Source organism: Equus asinus, chromosome 3 (assembly GCF_041296235.1).
Source record: "Equus asinus isolate D_3611 breed Donkey chromosome 3, EquAss-T2T_v2, whole genome shotgun sequence".
Taxonomy (NCBI): Eukaryota; Metazoa; Chordata; class Mammalia; order Perissodactyla; family Equidae; genus Equus; species Equus asinus.
The window spans coordinates 104,572,902-104,586,082 of record NC_091792.1 but is presented as its reverse complement, the minus strand read 5'-3'; the positions used below and the strand labels follow the sequence as shown (position 1 = coordinate 104,586,082).

Here is a 13,181-nt window from a genome sequence, read left to right as displayed (position 1 = left end):
ACAAATGAACAAAAAAACCTTGGGAGGTGGGAAGCTGAGAAGCACTGAGTTAAACAGAGAAATCTAAAGTGTAGAACATGTGGGGAAAAAAAAAACAAAACAGAGAGACAGAGAGAGAGAAAGTAAAAAACTGTTGACTCCAGACACATAACCAACAAAATAATATACACCTTATTTGAAATTTTCAAGACAAGTGAAGAAATCTGAATATTAACTGGGTATGAGACAGCATAAAGAAATTACCCTGGTTGGGTAAGAAAATGCCTCCCTGGAGCCGGCCCCACGGCATAGTGGTTAAGTTCAGCACACTCTACTTCAGTGGCTCAGGTTCGGATCCCAGGTGGAGACCTACACCACTTGTCAGCCATGCTGTGGCAGCGACCCACATATAAAGTGGAGGAAGACTGGCCCAGATGTTAGCTCAGGGCTAATCTTCCTCAAACAAAAAAGAGGAAGACTGGCAACAGATGTTAGTTCAGGGCAAATATTCCTCAGCACAAAAACAACAAAAAAAAAACCCTTTATCTTCTAGAGATGCATACTCCAATATACAGGAATAGTGTCAGGGATATGCCATAAAATAATTCAGGAAAACAAACTGTTGTGGCAAATTCTCGATAATGTTGGATCTGAGAAAGAGATTTATAGAGGCTATATTAAACTAGTCTCTAGTATACTATACTATACATGTTTTCGTGCATGTTAAATCCTTTGGATTTGAAAGATTAAAGATCATGTTTCACTGGAGAGGTTGATTTTGTTTAAAAAAATTATTATTTAACAGTATTTAGACTAACTATTTGGATTAACAAAGTAATTAAATCTATTAAAATCTATTTAAATATTTAAATCTATTAAAGTAATCTAAACTATTTAGATTAATGAAGTAATTAAAATTCTTTTTTACTTTCTCCGCAAAACAAACTTAACACAATGCTTAACAACAAAAACCAAAGTCTTATTTTAACAATGGTCAGGGTTGAAAGTATTTGTTTATGCCATTAATGGTACTCCCAAACCCTCTATACTCAAAACACAAAGTCACATGGAAATTAGGAAATGTAGGGCCAGCTGTACCAACTGTGAATGTTACCATTACATTTCAAACCAATTCCTCTTCAAAACAGATATATTATCACTACCATATTAGAGAAGAACAGTCCATTCTGTAGTGTAATAAACTGGTATTTGTTCCAAAGGATAATGATATAGAATATTCTGATTAACTGGACATCATATATACAAACTCCCTTCCATTTAACAAATATTCATTACCAATTACAAACTATGTGCAAAGAGGTAGGATAACCAAAGAAGAATGGAAACACAAAAATGATTTTATTTTAATCAATGCCTTCCACAAATATACAATATTGAAAGGCAACTCTATGTGCAAACAGCTAACCATATTAAATAAGACTGAAAACAATACTAAATGGATACTAATACAGTGATTGTACACAGGAAGGAAAAAACAATTCTGAATGAGAATGGTAAAAAGAATAACGTTTAAGGAAGATGGGTCCTTTCAATAATGTGCTGAGAAGTTCAAAATTTTTATGGTAGGTTACTAAAGAAATTAAGTATTAAGATAAATAATCAGTGTTTTACAAAGATAATTAGAGACCATGTGAAAGACTATTTTGAATAGATGGACAACAGAGACAAAGAAACCAATTAGGAACTTACTTCAATACGTCAAATGAAAAGAGGTGGGGATGGGAAAAAGGGTCAGTCTCTAAGGATAAACATACTTTAGAAAATCCAAATACTAGCCACTCCAGAATTTGGACTTCTTGAACTTTAACACTTTCTGGCCACCCATCTTACCCCTTTCTACCAATTTATTACTCCTTTTGTTATTCAGGAAACTATCCTGTCCATTTATCACTGAATTTCAAGCTAGTAATCTGAATTTCAAGATGATAATCTATACTTCAAGAAGGCACAAAGTTCACCATACTTAAAATTTAAAGATCTCTCAATCCAGTCAATGCAGAATAATTTCTCCAAAAGAATGTTCATGATGGGGCCAACCCATGGCCTAGTGGTGACATTTGGCATGCTCCACTTTGGTGGCCAAGGCTCAGTTCCCAGGTATGGACCTACACCACTCATCAGTGGCCAATCTGTGGTGGTGACCCACATACAAAATAGAGGAAGACTGGCAACAGATGTTAGCTCAGGGTGAGAAAAAAAAAGAGATAATGTTTACAATGAAGGTTTTATATTTTTATGATTTTTACTTTTAGTAAATATCAGTGTTTGACTCTTACAACCAATTTCATCATTTCAGTGACATAAAGTAGGTTTACAGACATAGATCCATAGATCATAACTGGTAACCATTTCACCTATAAAAAAATAAATGTCCATGACAACTTGACTTGAGGCTATCAACATGGAGTGAATTATATAATAACTCAAGTGTCATCACTTACTCAGTGATATTCAGAGAACAGGCCACATAAACATAACTCAAAGCAATTAATAGTTTCTGAATCCTGGTATTATTTATCATTATGAAAATATCTGTTGCATATAAAAAGTTTAAAAAGCTGCATATAAAAAGACTATAAAAAAGATACTTAAAAAAGATACTTATTAAAAGATAATTTTAATCTATGATAATTTCATAACACTGATTGAATAAATTCTTAATAGTTTACATTATGTCCCTCAAATATGCCCAGAAAAATATGGTATTTGCTCCTCCTAGTTCTTTGAATACAAACACATATTTATTATACATGAAATATTCAAAATTATAGTCATCATAATTTATTCTCTTTGTCATGTGACCCTGAAACCTAATAAAAATTTCTTTGGTCTGTATGTTTTTTAGTCTTAAATAGGCTTAACTTCAACTAAAATACTACAATTCTTAATAAAGAGTAAATTATTCCAAAACTAATATATTTAGATTTTTTTCCATATTATTAAGATAAAAGTAGGGTCACTGAATACTGATCTCTGTATACAGTGAAATAAAATAAAATAAAAATCCACTTAAAGTCCTTCTAGTAAAAGGAGTATCACTTAATAGTATAAATTATTATGGTATCAGTATCCTGAGATTAAAGTGAACGTGAGTAAAAATAAATTTAGCTCTCAGAAAGTCTATTCATTGAGAAAACACTGATTCATTCCTACATTCATTCATTTGTGCTCATCTATCCATCCAATAAATTTTAGTTAAGATCTAGGAATGTGCTAAGAATCAGTAATATAATGGTTAACACAGCATTATTCTCATAGAGCTAATAGAAAATGACTTCTTTTCTTATACTTCAAAGTACCTATCTGCCCACAACAACTCAGTATGAAATGACAACAAATCAATATGAAATGTTTACAATTAACTGTAAACTTTTATAAAGTGGAAAATTATGAGTGTTTAAAATAAGTAAAAACTGAATGGAATTCTCAGATCTAGAGTTTATAAGAGGGTTTTTCTGTAATAGAATTAAACTTCCAGATTATTACACAAATTTCCCCCAAAACCTCTATCAACAGTACAATGCAATTTAATTATATAAATGTCTGGTATTTATTATTATTCATCAATTATCATAAAAACAGCCTCAGAAGAAAATGATTCTTATGAGATGGTTTTAAAATGCACATGCAGATATACACACACATACAGATAAGCACACACACAGTCGTAAACTGGTGAAATTTGAGAATTCCAAGGATATAAATTCTAGAAAGATTCTGGGTGAGGGGGATGACTGTTAGGAAGAGAATTAAAAATCAGACTGATATCAGACTTCCCAAATAAATACAACACCAGCTGCTGGAAGACAACTGTGTAATTAAAAGTTCTGAAGCACAATTCTTTTGAAAATAAAATTCCAAATTGCAGAATAAAATAATAATTTAGATATGTAAACACTTCAAAAATTTAAAAACCACAAACATTTCTGAATTTAGAGAATGTATGCCTTCAACAGCAAAAATGAATCCTAGAAAAGGACAGCCTTGGAATCATTTATACTAAGCAGTTAGAAAAGAAGCTTGTATAATACAATTTATCTTTAACATCTCAGGTAGTTGTTAATAAATGATTCCTTAAGGTTAGAAAAGTAAAAGCCTATTACAACATAAACATAATACTAAAATTTTAGATTACTTAAAAAATAGGAAAGCCAAGATTGAATGAAATAATGCCAAATGCATATGTTCAGGGAAAGGGAGTAACTAGTTACAAATACTGTTTAATTCAATTCAATGCCTGCAGAAGAACAGGAATAAAACACAGAGCTTTCAAACTGGGAAGGAAGCAGAAGAGAGGAAACTCAATAGAAGACAAGGAGAAGGGGTAATAAGAAAACACAGCATCTCTGCCATAACCTTCAATGTACGGGAAAAGACCAAAGACCAAAAGACTAAAAGACCACGTGACTGAGAATATTTCTCTTATTTTAAGAAATGACATACAGATTAGGATAAAAAACTAAAAGGAGGAGGAAAAATTCCACTATATGCTATTATAAGAGAACATCTAAAATTTTCATCATAAAGGCTGAAAACAGACATGTGAGAAAGCAATCTCAGTCAAGGATGTCATTGTTAATATCAGCCAAAAAATTCAAGGCAAAAAGCATTAAATAGAAAAAAGGATATTTTATAATGTTAAAAGATAATATACACCAAAAACGTGTAATAGCCCAACTTTTATGCACCTAACAATAGCAACATAGAAATATCTAAAGTAAAAATGCTAGAAATATAAGCAACTGGAAAATTAACACAACATAGTAAGAAGCTTTCCACATACCTGTCTCAGAAAATGAAAAGAGCGTGTAGATTATGCAAGAATATGGAGGATTCAGAAAAAGAACTAATTACAGTTACATTTCATAGTGAAATAGAACTTAGTATATCATCAACAGGGAATACAGTCTTTGAAAACAAATAAAACCCTGGCATATCTTAAGCAAAGGAAACTCTCAACAGATTTCAAAAAAAAAAAAAGAATTAAAACAGGTTACATTCTTGGTACATGAAGCTAAAGAAACTTAAAATTAACAATAAAAGGATGACAATCTACTTGAAAATTTAAAAAGAGAAGAAAAAAGTCTACTAATTAACACAGACAACAGAACAAATGAAAATGAAAATTTGAGCATACTATTTCCTATGGGATTTGGCTATAGCTGTCCTTAAAGAAAAAGTTTAGAGTCTTCAATGTATTCAAAAGAACACAAGAAAGATTAAGATGCATAAAATAAAAATCTTCAAAAAATAAAATACAAATCAAAATATACCAAGATGCAAAAATAAAATACAAAGCAAAGTATATCAATATAATTTATAATGATAAAAATAGAAGTGAAGAAATTGAGAAGAGATACAGAAGTAATTAATAAAACCAAAAACTGCTTCTTGGGTAAGTCTAGCAAGAAAGAGACAAGCCTTCAGAAAGTTTGATTATGAAAAATTAGAGAAAGAAAAAAACATAAGGAGTCCTTAAAATTAGAAAACTGAGGGGCTGGCCTGTGGCATAGTGGTTAAGTTTACACGCTTCTCCGCTTTGGTAGCCCAGGGTTCTCGGGTTCTGATCCCAGGTGCAGACCTACACACTGCTCATCAAGCCATGCTGTGGCAGCGTCCCACATACAAAATAGAGGAAGACGAGCACAGATGTTAGCTCAGCAACAAGCTTTCTCAAGCAAAAGAATGAAGACTGGCAACAGATATTAGCTCAAGGCCAATCTTTCTCACCAAGGAAAAAGAAAATTAGAAAACTGAGCAAAACTATATCAACCAATGTGCAAGTCTAAACAAAATGGATGGTTTCCTAGGAAAAGGAACTATCAAAATTAATTCAAGAAAAAGTGGAAGCATAACAGAATATATGTATAGAAGACATCTTAAGGGTAGTCACAGATCTACTCCTCAGAAGAAACAGAAAATTACTATATTATTTACAAAGCCCAGAAAACAGATAGGAAAACTCCCTAGCTCATAAGTGCAAATAACCTTATTAGCAAACCTGACGAGAAACAGCAAAAACACTAAACAAAACTTAAGTGAAACACACTATTGGCAAACTAAATTCAGCAGTTGTGTAAAAGACTATCATACAACACACACAAGAAAGGGGATAAAGAAAAAAACTAAGAAATACAACTAATTGTACATTCAGAAATAGTGATCTTCCCCCGCCTAGAAGGCTTTTCCCAGTGCTTTCATTCCTCAAGTCTTAGTTTACGTTTTACCTTCTCAAATACTACTATCAAAAGAGGTACTCTCCTCATCTCTCTACCACATCACTCTCTTTATTGCCTCCAGAATACTAAAATCACAGCCTAAAACTATCTTGTTCTTGAGTACTTGCTTATCATCTTTCTTCTCCATAAAAAAAAAGAGAGGCATCATTCAGACTTACTCAGAACTATCACCAGTGTGTGGCAAAGTTCCTCCCACAATGCAATATCCAAATAAATACTTGCTGAATAAATATTAAAAATGAAAAACAGCATGACCAATATTAGGTAAATGTACTAATGTAGTTCACTATATTAAAATATTAGAGGTGAAAAGAATATGTATCATCTCAATAAAAACACATAATAAACACAATATCCATTACCAAAAATATTTGTTAAGCCAAGAAGGACACTTTTGTTCCTGATAATGTATTCTACCAGAAATCTAAGGCATATATCAATGTAAATGTTTAAAAATTAGAAGTATTCCATTAAAATCAGGAAAGATGCTCAAATCAGAACTAGTAATGCACAGATCTGGAAATTTAACCAATGCAATACAACCAGAAAAAAACTAAACAAAACAAACAAAAAAACCCTAGAGAAGTATAAATACTGAGAAAAGGAAACAACAAAATGCAACCATTTGCAGAAAACATAATCGTCTTTCTAGAAATTTCAAGAGAATCAATTGAAAACTAAGTAAACAATAAGATCAGCATACAAAAATCAATAATTTCCTATACACTAGCAATAACCAATTAAAAAATAAAATGGAAAATGGAAGAAAAGATGTAATTCACAATAAGAACAAAAACTATGAAATACCCAGGAATAAACCTAACAAGAAAAGTGTAAGACCTACAAGAAAAAGACTACAAAACTTTCCTAAAGGACATAAAAAAACACCTGAAGAAATGGAGAAGCATACCATGTTCCTGGATGGGAAGATTCAATAGTGTAAAGATGTCAATTCTCCCCAAATTAATCTGTAAATTCAATGCACTTCCAATCAAAATCCCAAAGGGATTTTTAATGGAACTTGACATGTTGATTCTAAAGTTCATCTGGAAGAGAAAATACACAGAAATTGCCAAAACTTTTTTGAAAAAGACAATGGGGGGTGGGGTGCCCTACCAGATGTCAAATATAAAATGAAAATAATCAAAACAATGGAATATTAAATTAAGAACACATATATTTTGGACTTCTAAAATATGATAAAGGTGGTATTTCAAGTCAGTGGGAAAAAAAGACATGCTCAATAAATTATTTTGGGAGAATGATTATAAAAATGGAAAAAACGGTTAGGTTTCTACCACAGAATATATATAAAAAAAATTCCAGATAATTAAAATCTGCTAGAAACATAAACAAAACTAAAGAAGAAGTAGAAGAAAATATAGGATATTAAGTTACTGTAAAAAGGCTTTTCTGGAAAGACATAAAACCTGGAAGCCAGGAAGGAAAAAACTGATGTATGAAAATGAAAAATCCAAAGATTCCACAAAGTAAGACAACTGACAAGTTAGGAGAAATTATTACAAAATACGATGTATATATTACAAACAGAATTAGAAAGAAATCCTAAAATCTCAGTAAGAAAAAGACAAATCCCACAATGGGCAAAATGATATGAGTAGGCAATTTATACAAGAAATAACAAATGACCAATAAATACACTAAATTTCCTTGGGAATCAGGTAAACACAAATTAAAATGAGGAATTATTTTTCATTCATTGACAGATAATATGTCATGTTTGGAAGATAATTTGGCAGAATCTAAAAATCAACACTTAAAAATGCAATTTTCCTTCTAGGAATTTAGTCTACAGAAATATTTGTATACGTAAGCTAAAAAAAACATGGACAAGGATGTTTATTACAATATTGATTATAACAGAAAAAAACTATAAATAAGCCATACTCCCATCAACAGAATAATGGTCAAATAAATTATTCTATGAAATAATAAATAGCTATCTGAAAAATAAATTCAGTAGATCTACATATAAAGGTCTCTACCACGTCTGTCCCATCACTTTTCATCTTTTGAGCCTTTATTATTTACCTTTACGAAACTTATAGTGACATTTTCCCCCAATCTGTTTATTATCTTCCTCTTACTTAAACACACGTTCACTTCAGCAGGGACCCTATTTTGTTCCTTGCTCTATCCTTCGCGTCTACAATAGAGCCTTAAATATTAAGTACTTAAAAATATTTCTTAATGAATACACAAATATTGATACAGAAAGATATACACTTTAGGTAAAAATGAAGCTGCAGAAAAGCAAACATGGTCTGTTACCTATTTAAGTTGATTTTAAAAACAAAACATATGCATCGGCAAGCATACAAACAAAAAACGTCAAGATGTATAAACTCAGATTATTAATAGTGGTAACTGAAGAGTGAAACTGGTGAGAGAATTTGACCTTTTTACTTGTCTGTACCCTTCTATATTGCTTACCTTTAAAGAAAAAAGAAAAAAAAGACAACTGTAGTTTCCTATTGTGTGGTCTTAGCAAATAATTAAGAAAAAAATACTGAAGACCTTCAAAGAAAACTATCAAGGATGACCAATCGTTTCCATATTTTTAACAAAAGTTCCAGAAGAGTTATAACAACAATTTGTATTATTTTGAGATATATAGGATTAACCTGCTGGCATATGTAATTTAGTTTGAAGTATGCATATGCAATGTAATTATTTTTAAATGAATGAAAAAAGTATTGGCATCAAGATCAAGTCATTATAAGATTCAGTTAAAGCAGCTGCTTGTTTTCTAAAGAGAAGCAAAATCAGGAAAATATATTCACTTCATTCATTCTTTTTCCCTCTGTATCCAAACTTTTTTGAAGGTGAGGTTTATTGAGGTATAATTCAGAATAAAATTCATACTTTTTTTAATTATACAAATCTATGAATTTTGACAAATACATAGTTATGTAATCACCATCACAATCAGGATAAACAATATTTCTAATACTAAAAAATTTCTCTTGTTCTTTTGTAGGTAATCCCCTACCACTACCCTCTGCCCCTAGAAACCATCACATTTTATGTTACTTTCATTTTTTCTTTCCAGAATGGACGGAATCATCCAGACTTTTGAGTGCAGCTTCTTTCACAAATGCATAAGGCCTTTGAGATTCATCCATGCTATAGCATGCATCAGTAGTTCATTCCTTTTTACTACTGAATAGTATTTCATCAGAATGGACATAGCACAACTCCTTTAGCTATTCTCCGGGTCATGAACATTTGAGTACAAGGCTTTATGTGGGCATGTGTGCACTTCCTTTGGGTAAATATATGAGAAAGACAAGACATGACAAGCGTATATTTAAATTTATAAGAAACTGCCAGACTTTTCCAAATGATAGCACCATTTTGCCTTCCCATCTGCAATGAATGAGAGTTCTGGTGGCTTTGGAGTCTCACTAGCATTTGGTATTGTCAGTTTTTTCCTTTCTTTTATTCCTCCTATGTTACTATGATGAAATCACCTTGTGATTTTACTCTGCAATTCCTTAATGGCTAGCGAATGATACTGAGCATCTTGACCTTATTTGCCATGAGTGTATTTTCTCCAATAAAGTATCTGCTAAAAATCTTTCACCCATGTTTTGCTCAGTTGTTTGTTTCCCCATTATTGAGTTGTGAGAATTCTTAATATAGTCTGGATACAAGCCCTTTATCAGACATGTGGTTTGCAAATATTTTCTCCAAGCTGACAGTTTGTCTTTTCATTTTCTTTTCAATATCTTCTGAAGAACAAGTCGTTTAATTTGGTGAAGTCTAAATTATCATGGTTTTCTTTATTTTATGTTTGCCTTTTTTGTACCCTATCTAAAATATCTTTGCCTAACCCAAGGTCACAAAGGTTTTCTACATTCTCTTCTTTAATGTTTTAGCTTTTATATCTAGGTTTATGATCCAATTCAAGTTAATTTTTGTATAAAGTGCAAGACATGAGTTGAAGTTCCTTCCATAAAAGGATATCCAAATGTTTCAGCACCATTTGTTAAAAAGGCTACATTTTCTCTATTGAGAAAAGGTGCCTTTGATCAACTGATCAGACATGGATCTTCTCTAGACACTATTCTGTTCTGTTACTCTACATGTCTATCCTTCCATCAACACCACACCATCTTGGTTAATATAGGTTTACAGTAAGTCTTGAAATCCTTCAACTTTGTTCTTGTTTTTCAAAATTGTTTTGGCTATTCTAGAGTCTTTTCCTGTCCACATAAGTATTAGAAACCACTGGTCCATTTTTACCCTAAAAAAAGGTCTGGTAAGATTTTTATTGGGATTATGTTGAATTCTATAGGCCATTTTTGGGGGATGAGAAGGAGGGGACTGACATCTTCACAGGGTTGAGTCTTCCAAACCATGACTGTAGTATATATATTTTTATTTATTTAGATCATCTTTGATTTCTCTCATAAATGTTTTGCAGTTTTCAGCATATAAATTATACACACATTTTATTTATCCTTAAGTATTCCTTGTATTTTGGTGTTAGTGTAATGGACATTTTTTAAAATTTTCATTTTCCAAATGTTCATTTCTAAAATACAGAATATGAGACCTTGCTAAACTCACTCATTAGTTCTACTATCTTTTTTGTAGGTTCCAATAATTTGGTACATAAACAATCATGTCATCCGTGAACAAAGATGTTTTCTTTGTTTCTTTCCAAGTTTTGTACTTTTTTTCTTTTTTTAACTTACCTGACTACATCTTGAGTACTATGTCAAGTAGGAATGATAAGAATGGACAACGCTGCCTTGTTCTCAATCTTAGGGAAAAAGTAGTCATTCTCACCATTAAGCATAATGTTAGCTACAGGTTTTCATAAATGCACTTTATCAGGTTAAGAAAATTCTTTTATATTACTAGTTTGCCAAGAATTTTTTTATGAGTACATACTGAACATTGTCAAATTCTTTTTCTTTTATCTATTGAGATCATAAAATGATTTTTTTTTCTTGAGTATACGTATTAATATAGTGAATTACATTGGTTGATTAACAAATGTTAAATCAACTTTGCATACATACTCTTCGTTCATGATGTATACACTCTTTTCTTTTTACATTGGCACCTGAGCTAATATCTGTTGCCAATCTTGTTTCTTCTTCTTCTTCTTCTTCTTCTCCTCCCCAAAGCCCCCAGTACATAGGTCCAGTTGTAGGTCGCTCCAGTTGTGCTATGTGGAACGCCGCCTCAGCATGGCCCAATGAGTAGTGCCATGTCCACACCCAGGATACAAACTGGTGAAACCCTGGGTCACCGAAGCAGAGCGCGCAAACTTAACCACTCGGCCACAGCGCCAGCCCCATGATGTATATACTCTTGTTTATATATTGCTAGATTCTGTTTGCTAATATTGTTAAAATTTTTACATCTACGTCCATAATATATATTGCTCTATAATTTTCTTTTCTTATATCTTTGTTTGGTTTTGGTATCAGGGTAATGCTAGTCTCATAATGTAAGCTGGGAAGTAATCACTCACTGTCTATTTCGTGGAAAAATTTGCATAGAATTGGAATTATTTCTTCCTTTAACGTTTCATATAATTCACAGATGAACTGACTCAGACAATTCCATGAATTGAGAGTTTTTAATTAGAAATACTATTTCTCTTTTAGATAGAATATTATTCCATTACTTATTTATTCTTGAGTAAGATTTGATAGTTTGTGCTTTTCACGAAATTTGTCCATTTCGTCTAAGTTAAATTTGTTGGCAAAGTTATTCATAATAGTCCTTTATGAACCTTTTAATGTATATGGGTGGGATTTGTAGTAATGTCCCTTTTTTCACTGCTCATATTGGTAACATGTCTTTTCTCTCTCGATCAGTTTGATTAGAACTTTATCAGTTTTAATGATTCTTTCAAAGAATCAACTTTCAGTAATATTTTCTTTCTTTTTTTTTTTTAATTTCCATTGATTGCCACTCTTATCTTGATTCTTGCCTTCATTCTGCCTGCTTTGGTTTGATTTTCTCTTCTTTTCCTAGTTTCTTTACATAGAACTTTAGATCAAAGATTTTAAAACTATGATTTTTTTTTTTTTTGGCCATGGAAGATTAGCCCTGAGCTAACATCCGTTGCCAATCTTCCCCTTTTTTTGTTTGAGGAAGACTAGCCCTGAGCTAACATCTGTGCCAATCTCCCTCTATTTTATATGTGGGTTGCTGCCACAGCATGGCTGACAACTGGTGTAGGTCTGTGCCCGGGATGAGAACCCATGAACTCAGGCTGCCAAAGTGGAGCATGCTGAACTTAACCACTAGACCACAGGGCCAGCCCCACTTTATGCTTTTTTTAATATAAGCATTTAATGTTATAAATTTCCCTCTAAGCACTGCTTTAGCTGCATACCACAAATTCTGATCTATTTCTTTTATGAGGAAGATTAGCCCTGAGCTAACTACTGCCAATCCTCCTTTTTTGCTGAGGAAGACTGGCCCTGAGCTAACATCCATGGCCCATCTTCCTCTACTTTATATGTGGGACGCCTACCACAGCATGGCTTTTTGCCAAGCGGTGCCATGTCTGCACCCGGGATCCGAACCGGTGAACCCCGGGCCACCGAGAAGCAGAACGTGCAAACTTAACTGCTGCGTCACTAGGCCAGCCCCTGACATACTTCATTCAATTCAAAATATTTTCTAATTTCCCATGTGGCTTCCTCTTTGGCCCATGAATTATTTTTAAGATGTGTTGGCTAATTTCCAAATATTTGGGGATTTTCTAGAAATCTTTTAATTTAATTTTCAGTTTAATTCCATCATTAATGGAATTAATTATGGTAAGACAACATACAATATTTTAATCAAAGTATTTTTTGAAGTTCATTAGGAATTTTAAATCGTTAATGGAAAGATAATTGACAAAAAGGCATAATGCACTGGGGCCGGTCCCATGGCCGAGAGGTT

General features: G+C 32.4%; 1 protein-coding gene across 9 annotated transcripts in view; it reads right to left on the bottom strand.

Moving 5' to 3' along the window:
- ANKRD17 (ankyrin repeat domain 17) overlaps nt 1-13,181 on the bottom strand; it is a 163,186-nt gene that overhangs the window by 93,416 nt on the left and 56,589 nt on the right. The window contains exon 2 of one of the 9 annotated variants that reach the window (XM_070505676.1): nt 7,150-7,285. The exons of the other annotated variants lie outside the window; for them this stretch is intronic. Coding sequence (XP_070361777.1) covers nt 7,150-7,152 — 3 coding nt within the window. The 5' untranslated portion in view covers nt 7,153-7,285. The remainder of the gene's footprint in view (nt 1-7,149; nt 7,286-13,181) is intronic. 9 annotated transcript variants of the gene reach the window in all.